Source organism: Podarcis cretensis (genome assembly GCF_951804945.1).
Source record: "Podarcis cretensis genome assembly, chromosome: 14".
In the NCBI taxonomy this organism is placed as follows: domain Eukaryota; kingdom Metazoa; phylum Chordata; class Lepidosauria; order Squamata; family Lacertidae; genus Podarcis; species Podarcis cretensis.
Window position 1 is genome coordinate 9715666 of NC_137183.1, and position 14411 is coordinate 9730076.

The window sequence follows — 14411 nt, forward strand, 5'->3', positions numbered from 1 at the left end:
AAGTCCAGCACTTTAGTGTGACCCTGTGTATGAACCCAGCACACTTTTCCCATCTCATCAGAGGTCATGCCAGAGTGCCAAAGATCTGGCACAATCCTTTGAGGGGGCCCGCAATCTTGGGCGCAACTGAGTGCCTCTGCAGTACATCTCGTTTAACTCCCCTTCTTCCCCTTTTCTCTTTTAATTTGGCCATTTGTCTACCTGTCCTGCAAAAAATTTTAATCTCTTGGATAAGCCCCTAGCAGGGTCTTACAGACCCACCTGGCATAAAGCATATGGATGAACTTGAGAGATTTATGTTGGCTACATGCCAAGTACTAAGTAGTCCTTTGCCTTACAAAAATGTATAAACATCAGGCTGCTGAACAATAATCTGAATACTAGGTGTGATTTATGTAAACCTGACAGTATATAAGTCTGAAGAACACCTCTGTCAGGTAGAACCTCAGAGCAGGCTAGATTGGGAAAGTGATGTGTGCTGGCCAAGCTCCAGCTTCAAGAGGCAGAAATGACTGGCAGAATCCGAGACCAAGGAGAAGAGTTGATGGAAGAAGATTGGAAGAAATTTAAAGATTATCTACAGAAATATTGTAAAATTAAGGAATGTTAGAAAGATGTTGGAATGAAGTTACATGGCTTTAGCAGAAATGTTACAAAGAATTAAGTATAATGGATTGTAATTGGATTAAAGGGGGAAAATAATGTTAGAATTTTTTAAGTTAAATGATAGGACAGAAATTTGAGGAAGATGGAAAGGATTTGCTGAAACAATTGAAGTGGAATACAAAAAAAAGGGAGGTGTGAGGAGGTCGCTGAAACAAGTAAAAGAAAGTTAATAACATTGAAAGTATTGGTTGTGTTACTTTTTTCCTTTTTTAATTGTTTTTGTTTTACTTTTGTTATGTATATGTAATATTTTTGTCTTTGTATTGTATTGTATGGTTTTGTTATGTTTAATTCTTTTTTTTTTCTCTCTGTAATTTTCAAAATTTAATAAATATTATTTTTTTAAAAAAAAAAAAAAAAGCTCCAGCTTCAAGAGTCCACTGCTCTCAGGGCTCCAGGCAACCAAAGGAAAGGCAGCAAGAAAATAAAGCTTTTTTCCCCAGCTATTAACAATATATTCAGCTTTCACCTAATCTGCGTAATCACTGTGTTCTGAATCCAGAAATAACCTCTGCTCAGAAAAATATGGAGAGCCAAAGGTTCCGAACACCTGTTCCGGGGGTGCATCTTGGAAAAATATTAACCTCTTATGACTGTAGAAAGAGAATAATCCCCTCTCCTTTTGCTCATGCTCGATTTAAACTATCATTTCTTATTTCAGCTACCTCCAGAGATCACCTGAGTGCTCACTGGAAGGACAGATTGTGAAGCTGAGGCTCCAGTACTTTGGCCACCTCATGAGAAGAGAAGACTCCCTGGAGAAGACCCTGATGTTGGGAAAGATGGAGGGCACAAGGAGAAGGGGGGCGACAGAGGACGAGATGGTTGGATAGTGTTTTCGAGGTTACCAGCATGAGTCTGACCAAGCTGCGGGGGGCAGTGGAGGACAGGAGTGCCTGGCGTTCTCTGGTCCATGGGGTCAGAAGAGTCGGACACGACTAAACGACTAAACAACAACAAAAACCCATTCAAGAGGTCCCCTAGGTTGGACAACACTGAGGTGGACAGATTCTTGCATCCTTTCAAGGTCAATAAAATAAAGCTCTGCCATAGATACTTGGATCCAGTGACTCCAGCCGCTGAGTCATGTTACTGAATTTGTAGACTCTAGAGAATGGAGTTAGCACAGTGTTATTTAGGGAGGGGAGGAAGTTGTCAGGGCTACCACACACTTTTTAGACATGGCACAGATGCCCATGCAACTCTTAGCATTGCATTTGGACATCGCTTCAAAGCTCAAGTATCATGTGGAAATTAACAGCTGAGGAAGCTTCAGGGAAATTGAATAAGCCAACATGTGAATGCAGCTGTCATGAGTACACTGAGCAACTTACCGGTAATTCAAGAGTGGGGAACCAGTGGCCTCCCAGGTGTCCCTAGAATGCACCTCCCATCATCTCCAACTATTGATCATGCTGGTTGGGGCTGATGGGCACTGAAGACCAATGGTTTCTTGGAGGGCACCATCCCATTGGCTACTCCAATTACATACTCCCCTTTCCATTACAGAAGAAGAGTGCAAGTCACAGTCCATTTCACCCATTTTTATTTTTATTTTATTTTACACAGCTTTTCCAGAAAGCTCTGAGATTGGAGTAGAATTGGAGTGGCTTTTTTTCTTGCAGGCAAGGAGATATCCCAGAATCCCCAATGTCAAAGCTAGGAAGACAGTTGCTATGGACAGTCCTGCCATTGTCAACAGAGACATCTCATGGGTACCTGAGAAAGAGAAGGGGAGATTGAATATGGGCCCTTCTGCGTTTAGAGCATGTGCACTACCATAAAGGTAAAGGTAAAGGGACCCCTGACCATTAGGTCCAGTCGTGGCCGGCTCTGGGGTTGCAGCGCTCATCTCACTTTATTGGCCGAGGGAGCTGGCGTACAGCTGTAATGTGGCCAGCATGACTAAGCCGCTTCTAGCGAACCAGGGCAGCACATGGAAATGCTGTTTACCTTCCCACCGAAGTGGTACCTATTTATCTACTTGCACTTTGATGTGCTTTTGAATTGCTAGGTTGGCAGGAGCAGAGACCAAGCAACAAACCCCCATTCGATTCGAACCACCGACCTTCTGATCAGCAAGCCCTAGGCTCTGTGGTTTAACCCACAGCGCCACCCACGTCCCTTTACAATCACCTACCATGGGCAAAAAGATTGCAGGGGGTTGAATTAGATGACCCTAACTCTATGATTCTAGCTCTCTAAGTGTCAAGTGGAGGTCTTTTTTAGCCCTACCTAGAGACGCAAGAGTTTGAACAGCAGACTTTCTACATGCAAAAAATGCCACCCAAGAGTGCAGCCTTACCTTCTTCCATTGCCCCTATGGTTCTTTGGTTTTCAGGAAAATGCCCCAAACTCTTTGGGACACCCAGGACAACAGGTCCTATCACCACGTCAGCCTCTGCTCTTCCCACCGAAGAGTCACCTGCAAAAGCATGAAAGCCTAGAAACTTATTTTGATCAGGTTTGAGTTAAGCTCCTTTTAACACATTTCCTCCTATAGGACAATTATAGCCAATCTAGACACTGACGATGCAGAGGGTTTGGTGGCAGCAGGTGGTGGTGGTGGGGAACAGGATGAGCTCTAATGGGATTATGTCCCAGGAGGAGGGTACTTATTGGCTGAACATTAGGAGAAACATCTTGGATGGCAAGAGCAGTTGACTGGAACCAGCTGCCTTTTCGTCCTCTGAAAAATTGGAGCCAATAGGAAGCTTTTTTGACCCATGCCTAATTGCTATGCAGGAAGCAAGGCCTCATGTCCTGGAGTCACCACCCCTGTTCCATAAGTCACTCTGGACACAGAATTTACCATGCACAATAACAGGAGCATCTCTCTGGAAGCGTCCTCTCGTCTCTCTCCACCAGGGATCCATCCTTCCAGACCGGCCTCCAGGTAGCATACAGTTCCTCCTCTCACAGCAGCTGCAGATGTCTGCAGCACCTTCAATGGGAGTCCAGCTGCAGCAAAAGGGGGGGTACAGGAATCACTCCTCCCATGCTGCTCTCAGCTTCTCAGACAGCCCCACCATCCACAGTTCTCAACTGCTTCCCTCACCTGTTCCTTGCTTTGTTGAAAGAGCAAGCCTTGTTCAGAGGACCAAGAGGCTGATCAGCTGCTGTGACTTTCAAGTGGCAAGTAATGTACACCTGGAGAAAGTGAGGGGGGGAGAAAGTGAGGGGGGGGAGAAAGTGAGGGGGGAACCCCAAAGAAAGACCACTGGACTTTCCAGTATTGCAGTCTATTGAGCAAGTCAGTGCTCTCCAAATGCCATTGGGCTCCAAGTCCCATCAGCTCCAGCCAGCATGACCAACGGCCAGGGATAATGAGAGTTCTAGTCCATCCACATCTGGAGAACCACAGATTCCCCCACACTCATGCTCAGACAGCTCTGTCACAGTGGCTTCACCAAGTCACCAAGTTTATTTATATAGAGTATTGAATTTATAGACCACCCTATTCCCAGAGGTCTCAGGGTAGTTCACAGAACAAAATCAAAATACAAAACCACAAAATATATAATCAGAATAAAAACAACAGCCCAATAAAAGGCTAAAAACACAACATGTAGCTATATCTGGAATCCATAGTGTACAACGCAGCCTCTCTAGCCATCAAAGAACAGGAGGCACAAGGAAGTTAGCCAGTAGTTTGCCCTTGGGAAGCACTGTGCAAGGGGCTTTTGCAGGCATTGACAGTCAGCTGACTGGCATTACCTGCAAAGCCCCTTTCATCCATGCCCTGCTTTTCCTGTAGGTAGGGATGGAGGAGAAATTCAATTCTATACACATTCAAAGGCAAATCTTCCAAATTTGCACGTCCCTTAATAATATGAGAACTGAAATGCAGCTATCCTTCAAAATCTGCACCGATTTGAATGTTTGCAATGCAGTTCTCCTAGAAACATAGAACTGTAGAGCTGGAAGGAACCACGAGGGTCATCTAGTCCAGCCCCCCTGCAATGCAGGAATCTTTTGCCCAATGTGGGGCTCAAACCCACAACCCTGAGTTTAAAAGTCTCATAGTCTACCAACTGAGCTATCCCAGCTGACAATTACAAAATTGCACACATTAAGGAAAGTGGATTTTAAAAAACCAAGCTATTAATGAAAACAACATACAAAAAAGGGGGTGTCCTTGCAAGAATGTATACATTAGTCAAAACTGCATATAAAATGTATTTATTACAATAAATTCACACTAAAATGCTAGTGAACTTTCATGGGGATTTTTTTTTTAAATGCAAATTGCTGCAAAATGTGCCAGATCAAGAAGCTTGCTGTGTTCAGTAATGTCTCACCAAGCCTTCATTATCTCCTGCAAACTGGAAGGCATCAACTGTGAACTGGAGAGAATCTTGCCTGCGTCTTGGGGACACAAAAGCTGAACTGGAGTCATCTAATCTCCCATCAACCAGGCATCTAAGACAAAACATATGGTTCGCAACATTGCCCCAGTAGTTGACAGCCAAATAAATGCAACCCAGAGATCCTGGCAAGAAAGTCAAACTTACCCATTGAAGTCAATTATAGCATAACTGGGAGAAGAGTCTCTGTCTGGGCTCAGCGTGGCCACACAGTTGTCAATGAAGAGCTTCAGAACCACGTGATTCTCAGTATTGACATCAGCCTGGATGTGCATGGCATCTCCCAGCTGATACCTGTTAATGGTTCTCTCTGCACTCCAGTCATCTAGAATGGAAGCCTTATCTTAATACAGGGATGGGATAATAGAAGTGCCCTATGCAAGCACCTGAAACACCTGGAATCTCACATCGCTCAGAGATTGGGGTAGCCTACTGTACAAAAGTTAAGATTTATGTTCATTACTCCACACTTTTGCCTCTAGCCTCACCCATCACTGACATACAGCCCTTGAAGGCAATGCATCCCTTGGACTAAAAAAAGGTTCCCCATGCCGACTTATGAAGCAGACAGTATTTTCCCCAAGGCTGCCACCTACCGTTCATCAGACGCAACGAGAAGGCCAACCTTGCTTCTGCAGAAATGGTAGAGCTAAAAGGAATCCACATTGGCCTGATGGACTTGCTGCTCACATTGTCTTTCCTGAAAGGGACAGTCTTCACTGATCAACCAGTTCTCCAAGGAACAGTCATTGGGAAGGTGCGATCAGAGAACAAAGAGCCACTCACCTTGGATAGTGACATTCAATAGGAACTTCAGCTGGGCTGGTCCTGATGATTTGAGAGTTACTTCCAGGATTAGGACTATAGTAGAGGCTTATGCTATAGACAAGAGAGTCTGGAGTCATCTGGAAGGAGAAGAGTAGTGGCAAATATAGATTCACAACAGGCTTTATCAACCTGGTGCTCTCCAGACGTTATGGACTCCAATTCCCATCATCTGCTCTAGTTGGGGCTGATGGGAGTTGAGAGTCCACCACATCTGGAGGGCACCAGGGTAGTGAAGGCTGCTCAAACTATTGTTGGTTCATATAAACACATCATATTCCTAAAAATAAATGCCATCTTAAAAATATGGACTTGACCCTTGGATCTCTCCCAACTCTGCAATTCTATTATCATTCCATTGCTAGTTTCAATATATATTCCCTATTAAGTGTAGGGAAGTGCAATCACCCCAGAGTGATGTCCTCTCCATCGTCTGTTATAATGTAGGAGGATAGTGAGGGACCATGCAGAGGTGGCCTTGTGCAGGGCTTAGCACATGGACACAAAGAACCTAGGACCACCCACATCCCTTTTCTCACCTTTACCTGCCCCATTAAAAAACAACACATTACCAAGCATTTTACAGTTCCAGGGTTTGTTTGGTTTTTTTCCCCTCTTTTTTTTAATAAATATTTTATTAAGTTTTAGAAGAAGAACAAACATAAGAAAAAACAAAAACAAACACACAAAAATACAAAGTTGTAAAATACATAAAAAATAAAGAAAAATTAGTCTAAAAAAGAAAAAACACATTTCAAAGAAAAAGAAAAACACATAAATCCCTCTTTTTGCTTCTCACCTTTGATTCACTTACTTTCTTGACTTCCTCACATCCCCCTCTGTTGCTAATTAATTCAGCAAATTCATATCCAATTTATTTGTCTAGTTATACAGCCAATCTTATTTTTAACCTTGTTGCTAGAACCCCTTCAGTTCATTTCAATGCCATTAACTTTCAAAAATTTTACAATATTTCTGTAAGTAAATTTTAAATTTCTTCCAATCTTCTTCCACCAACTCTTCTCCCTGGTCTCGGATTCTGCCAGTCATTTCCACCATCTCCATATATTCTATTTACAGTTCCAGGGTTTGTTAAAGCATTTATATTTCTGAAAATATTTAAAAAGGTAAAGGATCCCTGACAGTTAAGTCCAGTCGTGAACGACTTTGGGGTTGCGGCGCTCATCTCACTTTACTGGCTGAGCCAGCGTTTGTCCTCAGACAGCTTCTGGGTCATGTGGCAAACCAGAGCAGCGCACGGAAACGCTGTTTACCTTCCCGCCAGAGCGGTACCTATTTATCTACTTGCACTTTGACATGCTTTCGAACTGCTAGGTGGGCAGGCGCTGGGACCGAGCAACAGGAGCTCACCCCATCGCAGGGATTCGAACCAACAACCTTTCGATCGGCAAGCCCAAGGCTCAGTGGTTTAGACTACAGTGCCACCCGTGTCCAATATTAGGGTTCCCCAAAGGCATCAATACCTCCCTCTCATGCACAGGCAGTATCTTTTTAACCACACAAACAAACAGTAGCCACAGCTGGAACATCAGAAATATGAGGAGTCTTTCCACCCCCATTTTACTTCTTTACTCATTAGGCTTTTCTTGTTACTTTACAACAACTAAAAGAAGCTCAAGGAACTCAAGAAGCATGTGCATTTCATAAGTCCGCCTTACCTGTAAGATGCTGCCACACTCATGGAGCCCAGCTTCAAAGACCACCAAATTCTCTGCATTGTCAAGGGAGGTGTATGGGCAACCAAGAGAGCCCAGGATCAGGTCCGAAGCTTGGATGAGCCTCCCCGTCCCAAACAGATCCCTGTTCACAGTTACGACCACCTGAGCCTCCATGCAATGCACAGTCACGGGAGTCAGGAGGGATAAAGCCCTCAGCTGGGGAACGTCCACCCAAGCCCAGGGTGAAGACTGAGACAAGACTGAGCCACGAGGCTGTCCCACCGGAGGGACAGTCCTGGAAGGAGATCTCCAAACTAGATCATCCCCAGACAATTCCCAAGGGCCTGCGATCTCCACCACACTAATTACTACACACAACAACAGCACACCGCTAACAGAAGCTAACAGCCCCATTCTGACTGCAAAATTAACCCACCACCCACTGTGCCCCAAAGAGGACCAGGGCAGGAGAGGAAGGCTTTAAATGCTGCAGAACCAGCCCTTTCACAGCTGCCTTACGTTCCAAGCAGCCTTGCCTCCCCTGCCAGCTGTAGAGAAGGAATAAGGGCAATGAGCCTCAGCTGGAGACAATGCAGCTTGACTCGCTGGGACTTTATCCTGTCTTTTTTTAAAAAAAAAAAATCCTTATTGAAAGTGCAAAAAGCACATAATTATTATATGGGCACTAAACATGGTGAGATGTAAATAAAAGAGAGAAAAAGAGAGAGAGAAACAGAACCCATGTAGAAGGGTAAATAAAGGGGGGAGGGGAACCCAAAACTCTGTATTTTACAAGGTTGTCACAGTGGTACCTCGGGTTAAGAACTTAATTCATTCTGGAGGTCTGCTCTTAACCTGAAACTGTTCTTAACCTGAAGCACCACTTTAGCTAATGGGGCCTCCCGCTGCTGCCGTGCCACCGGAGCACGATTTCTGTTCTCATCCTGAAGCAAAGTTCTTAACCCGAGGTAATATTTCTGGGTTAGCGGAGTCTGTAACCTGAAGCGTATGTAACCCAAGGTACCACTGTATTGTACTTCACCAGATCTTAACCTATTACAGTATTTGTAAGAATGGATTCCACATATCAGTGAATTTGTCCACGGCAAGTCTGCGTTTATATGTAAGTTGTTCATATTTTGCAAGTTTGTATATAAGTCTTCAATCCAATTGTAGAAGGTACTTTATCCTGAAAACACTTAGCCCATGGGTAGGCAAACTAAGGCCCAGGGGCCAGATCCAGCCCAATCACCTTCTCAATCTGGCTTGCAGACAGACTGGGAATCAGCGTGTTTTTACATGAGTAGAATGTGCCCTTTTATTTAAAATGCATCTTTGGCTTATTTGAGGGGCATAGGAATTTGTTCATTTATTTATTTTTCAAAATATCGTCTGCCCTCCCACAAGGTCTGAGGGACAGTGGACCGTCCCCCTGCTGAAAAAGTTTGCTGACCCCTGACTTAGCCCAAGGGCACTTCCAGATGCTTTTACACTCAACTGCCATACATTAGTACATAGCTCTGAATAGACTCTCCAAAAGGTGATTGCACAGGCACAGAGCAGGTGGAGTTCAGGGGGTTGAACTAGCTGACCCTTGGAGCCCCTTCCAACTCTACAATTTATGATACAATGATTCAGACTGCATAGTTGAACTATATTGTGTCTTTCACACCCAATAATAATCTACCTGTGTTCTCCATGTTGCTGCAAGGAATAACCCATGAACAAGAGCTTTTGATTTAGTAAGTAAAACTTTTAAAACTTACTCAACAGTGTGTGGCCTGTGCTTTGCTAGAGGGGTAGAGAGCAGGGGCAAGACCTATAAAGCAGACTAAACAGGATCTGCAAAAGTGTTTAACAACTTGTATTCCACACTATGCTGCTGGTTAACTCTATAATAGTGTTTTTAACTTTGCTGGGAGCGCTCTCCCACCAAAGAGTGTGCAGTGCCCCGTGTTTTGAATCTAGCTGCTTAGCTGATTCTTTTGTTAATTGCCCACACACAGCTCAGATCTATTTTCCACTCCCACAGTTTGAACTTTCATTATGCAGTCCACTGTGCTTGTATTGACTTATATTGGACTGCGACTGCCATAAATTGCTGTTCATTCAACTGTTTTCACAACCAAGCAAATCATTGCTGGAAGCAGAGTCAAATTGGTGCTTTAGAGAAGTACATTTTATCTTACTACTAAGGTTTATATTAGAAACCCTTTGATATTAGAAATCCTTTCATCAACAAAATGCATGGATTTACTATAATTTTTATAATAATAATTTTATTATTTATGCCCTGCCCATCTGGCTGGGTTTCCCCAGCCACCCTGGGTGGCTTACAGCACATAAAAAAATGGTAAAACATTCGATATTAAAAATTTCCTGTACAGGGTTGCCTTCAGATATCTTCTAAAAGTCAGATAGTTGTTTATTTCCTTGACATCTGATGGGAGGGCATTCCACAGGGTGGGCGCCACTACCAAGAAGGCCCTCTGCCCCCATTATAATGCCCCACTACCACCAACACACTTAAAGGTAAAGGTAAAGGTACCCCTGCCCGTATGTGCCAGTCTTGACAGACTCTGGGGTTGTGCGCCCATCTCACTCAAGAGGCCAGGGGTCAGCGCTGTCCGGAGACACTTCCGGGTCACGTGGCCAGCGTGACATCACTGCTCTGGCGAGCCAGAGCCACACACGGAAACGCCGTTTACCTTCCCACTGGTAAGCGGTCCCTATTTATCTACTTGCACCCGGAGGTGCTTTCGAACTGCTAGGTTGGCAGGCGCTGGGACCGAGCAGCGGGAGCGCACCCCGCCGCAGGGATTCGAACCGCCGACCTTTCGATCGGCAAGTCCTAGGCACTGAGGCTTTAACCCACAGCGCCACCTGCGTCCCACACCCAACACACTTACATGCCCCTTAAAGGGAAACCATGTACAGTACAGAACATCATTTATGTTACCACCCATCTGACAAGATCACTTCAGAGGAAGCATAGATGGCATGGCAGCACACAGCTCGAGGTGACCCCTCCCACATAAGATGATACTGCCAGATTTCGCCAATGACCCAACTACTCCAACTTCCTGTTCTCACAGTGGCTGACCAGATACCTGTGGAAACTGATATTCAGGGCCATAGCACTTCTGACAGTGGAGGTAAGACATAGCCTGGTCTTCCACAAATTTGCCTTTTTTATGATTTTCAGTTTTATACATTTCAATAATTTTACAATCATTTTAACATTTCACAACTCGACTTCCTCCCCCCCTTTTTTGCAGTTCCTTAAATTTATTTTTAATATTTTCTGCATATCCAAATTAACTTAATTTGCTAATTTATTTACAATAATCCTGCCAATGTTCTTATCTGTTAACAGTTTGTAAATATTCCATTTTCATTCTTTTATTAGAAGTTTGTTATCTTGATTTCTTATTTTCCCAGTAAGTTTTGCCATTTCTGCGTATCCCCTAAGTTTTTGTATCCATTCTTCTTTCGCTGGGACTTCTACTTCTTTCCATTTCGGGGTGAGTAACATTCTTGCCGCTGTAGTCGCATACATGAATAGATTTCTATACAGTTTGGGTAGTTCTGTCCCTATAATTACCAAAAGGAATTCCATGAATTTGCTTAATCCTCTTTTAAAGCTGACCACCACCACAATTTGGAATATGCAGAAAATACGAAAGACAAATTTAAGGAATCGCAGAAAGGTGGAAAAGGAAGTCGAGTTTTGAAATGTTAAAACGATTATAAAAAAATTAAATGTATAAAACCGAAAATCATAAAATAATTGTGTGGGGGGGGGTTGACCACCACTATCTTCTGTGCGGGCCGCGGGTGGCGCTGTGGGTTAAACCACAGAGCCTAGGGCTTGCTGATCAGAAGGTTGGCGGTTCGAATCCCTGCGACGGAGTGAGCTCCCGTTGCTCAGTCCCAGCTCCTGCCAACCTAGCAGTTCAAAAGCACATCAAAGTGCAAATAGATAAATAGGTACCACTCCAGCGGGAAGGTAAACAGCGTTTCCGTGCGCTGCTCTGGTTTGCCAGAAGTGGCTTAGTCATGCTGGTCACATGACCCGGAAGCTGTACGCCGGCTCCCTCGGCCAGTAAAGCGAGATGAGAGCCGCAACCCCAGAGTCGGCCACGACTGGACCTAATGGTCAGGGGTCCCTTTACCTTTACCTTCTGTGGGAGCACATTCCACAGTTAAACTAGAACTGAAGAACTTCCTTCTGTTGTGAATCCTCCAACATGCAGCTTCAACTGGATGTCTAAAAATGCTAGTGTTGTGAGGGAAGAAAACCTTTCCCTCTCCACTTTCTCCATGCCATGTATAGTTTTATGGAAATCTATCATGTCAGAAGGGGTGTGGTGGCCTTAGACTAGCAGCGGTTCTCAACCTGTTGGTCTACAGATGTTGTTGGACTACAACTCCCATCATCCCTGAGCTCTGGCTTTGCTAGCTAGGGGTGATGGGAGTTGTAGTTCAACATCATCTGGGGACCCTCAGGTTGAGAAAGGCTGCCTTAGAGGCAAAGAAGCAAACTTGTGAATGGTGATGCCATGGACTGGCTAGACGCAGATGAATGGTGAGAGGTACCAGGTGGGAAACTCCAAAGGGTGGAAGGCTCAGAGCCCATCCAGGGATTGGTGGTGGGACAATGAGTGGTCATAGGAAGAAGACTGGGAAGAGGAGGTGCTGGAAGCTGAGAAGGTAACAGGGCTTAGTGAGCTGAGGGAATCTGTAGCGGAGAGAAATCTAGAATCTGAGGCAGAAGTTGAAGTAGGAGAGGAGAGAGGGCAAGAGACTGAGATGAGTCAGGCTGGTGAAGAAAAACAAGCTCCCCTCCTCACTTGTCTCTCAGAACCAGAAGAGGCATGAAAAGGGCAGAGAAGAGATGGGTGACATGCAGGCGCAATCTCCAATTGCTTGGGTGGGGCGGACCTGGACAGGAGGGGGCTTAGGCATCTGTAGGAAGCAGGAACCTTCAGCCTCAGAAACTGCTTCATTGGGGCACTGGGGTCTAAACCAATGAGCCTCTTGGGCTTGCCGATCAGAAAGTTGGTGGTCCGAATCCCTGTGACAGGGTGAACTCCCGTTGCTCTTTCCTAGCTCCTGCCAACCTAGCAGTTCAAAAGCACGCCAGGGCAAGTAGATAAAGAGGTGCCGCTGTGGCGGGAAGGTAAATGACGTTTCCGCACACTCTGGTTTCCATCACGGTGTCCCGTTGCGCCAGAAGCGGTTAAGCCATGCTGGCCACATGACCCAGAAAGCTGCCTGTGGACAAATGCCAGCTCCCTTGGCCTGAAGCAAGATGAGCGCCACAACCCTATACAGTGGAACCTCGGGTTGCAAACATGATTCGTGCAGGAGGCACATTCGCAACCCTCAGCGTTTGCAACCCACAGCACCGTGTCTGCGCACACGTGGGTCATGATTTGGTGCTCTGCTCATGCACTACCACCGAAACCCGGAAGTAACCCATTCTGGTACTTCTAGGTTCGGCGCAGTGCGCAACCCAAAATCACATAACCTGAAGCATCTGTAACCCGAGGTACCACTGTAGTTGCCTTTCACTGGACTTAACCGTCCAGGGGTCCTTTACCTTTTTTACCTTTCGTCAGGGCAAGAGCTACTGGAGAGGAGTTGCTGTGCGCATTAGGCCTGACACTCCTATATCGATCATGTTTTAGATAATAAAGGGTTAACTCCAACTCGCAAGCTGTGATTTATTGCTGGCTGATGCAAGTGAAAACTAGAGCAGGGTTGGGAAACCTGTGGCCTCCAGTTGGTACAGTCTCCCAATTCAGTCTCAGCAAGGGCAGCCAATGGTCAGGGATCCCAGGAGTTACACATTATGTGTTCTCTTGTTTTATTCTCATTTTAAAGGCTTTCAGAAGAATCTTAAGTAACCTGCTTATTTTTGCTATTTCCTAAAGAAAAGCTATGGTGCAGTGGCGTAGCGTGGGGGGTGCAGGGGGGCCGGCTGCACCAGGCGCAACATCTGGGGGTTAGGGTTAGGGGTAGGGTTAGGGGGCGCAAATCCACAGGTTAGGGGGCGCAAATCCATGGGTTAGGGGGCGCAAATTACTTGCCTTGCCCCGGGTGCTGACAACCCACGCTACGCCACTGCTATGGTGTAGTCAGCATGGTGCCTTCTTATGGAGCTTCTACCAATAGGGGGGGGGGGAAATATTATGAACATATGAAGCTGCTTTAATCCCACACCACTGCTGCATCTAGTTCAGCAGTGTTTCGTATCCACACTAGCAGCAACACTCCAGCATTTTGAGCAGGATTCTCTCCCAACATACCCCACAAAGACTTTTCCAAGACAGGCTTCAAAAAAAAAAAGCTGTTACAGTTTATTCAGAACTATATTTTAATACATAATATCATTCTTTGGAAATAATGGCAATGAGCCCGAGGGGAGAGGGGAGGAAGTATATTGTGTTTACTAAGCAGGTTCAACTTAATTACTTTAAAAGAAAGGCACTTCTGCCAAGTGATTTGGAGGGGAAAACCATTTGCCAGGGATAAAAGCCAAAATGAGGTAAAAACTGATGCTCCCTTGGAAAGGCAATGTGAGCAAAAGATACTGCGTTTCCTCAGGAGGGACCTTTTAAACCAGAGGCAGGGAACCTGTGGCCCTCCAGATATGGATAGACTACATCTCCCATCATCCCCAACCATTGGCAATGCTGGCTCAGGCTGATGGGAGTTGGAGTCCAACCCCACTCCCAGTTTAAACGAGACATTCAAAAAATACAGACATAAGACACCTCCATTAGCAAACGTGTGAAGCCAGGGATAGACATCTTCCTCAAAGCTACTGAAAGAACCAGATTCCTGCAGTAGCAAAACTGAAGCTAAA

At 45.2% G+C, this 14411-nt stretch overlaps 1 protein-coding gene across 1 annotated transcript; it reads right to left on the reverse strand.

Annotated features, from left to right (window-relative positions):
* Positions 1-2221: 2221 nt before the first annotated feature.
* On the reverse strand, positions 2222-8062 carry LOC307202940 (zona pellucida sperm-binding protein 3-like). The gene is made up of 9 exons (XM_079953378.1): positions 7538-8062; positions 5820-5938; positions 5630-5733; positions 5181-5358; positions 4968-5088; positions 3725-3816; positions 3479-3627; positions 2972-3091; positions 2222-2385 (listed from the first exon to the last, which is right to left on the reverse strand). The coding sequence occupies exons 1-9, from the start codon at positions 7949-7951 to the stop codon at positions 2228-2230; spliced, it is 1455 nt and encodes a 484-aa protein (XP_079809504.1). The 5' UTR covers positions 7952-8062; the 3' UTR covers positions 2222-2227.
* Between the last annotated feature and the right edge of the window lie 6349 nt (positions 8063-14411).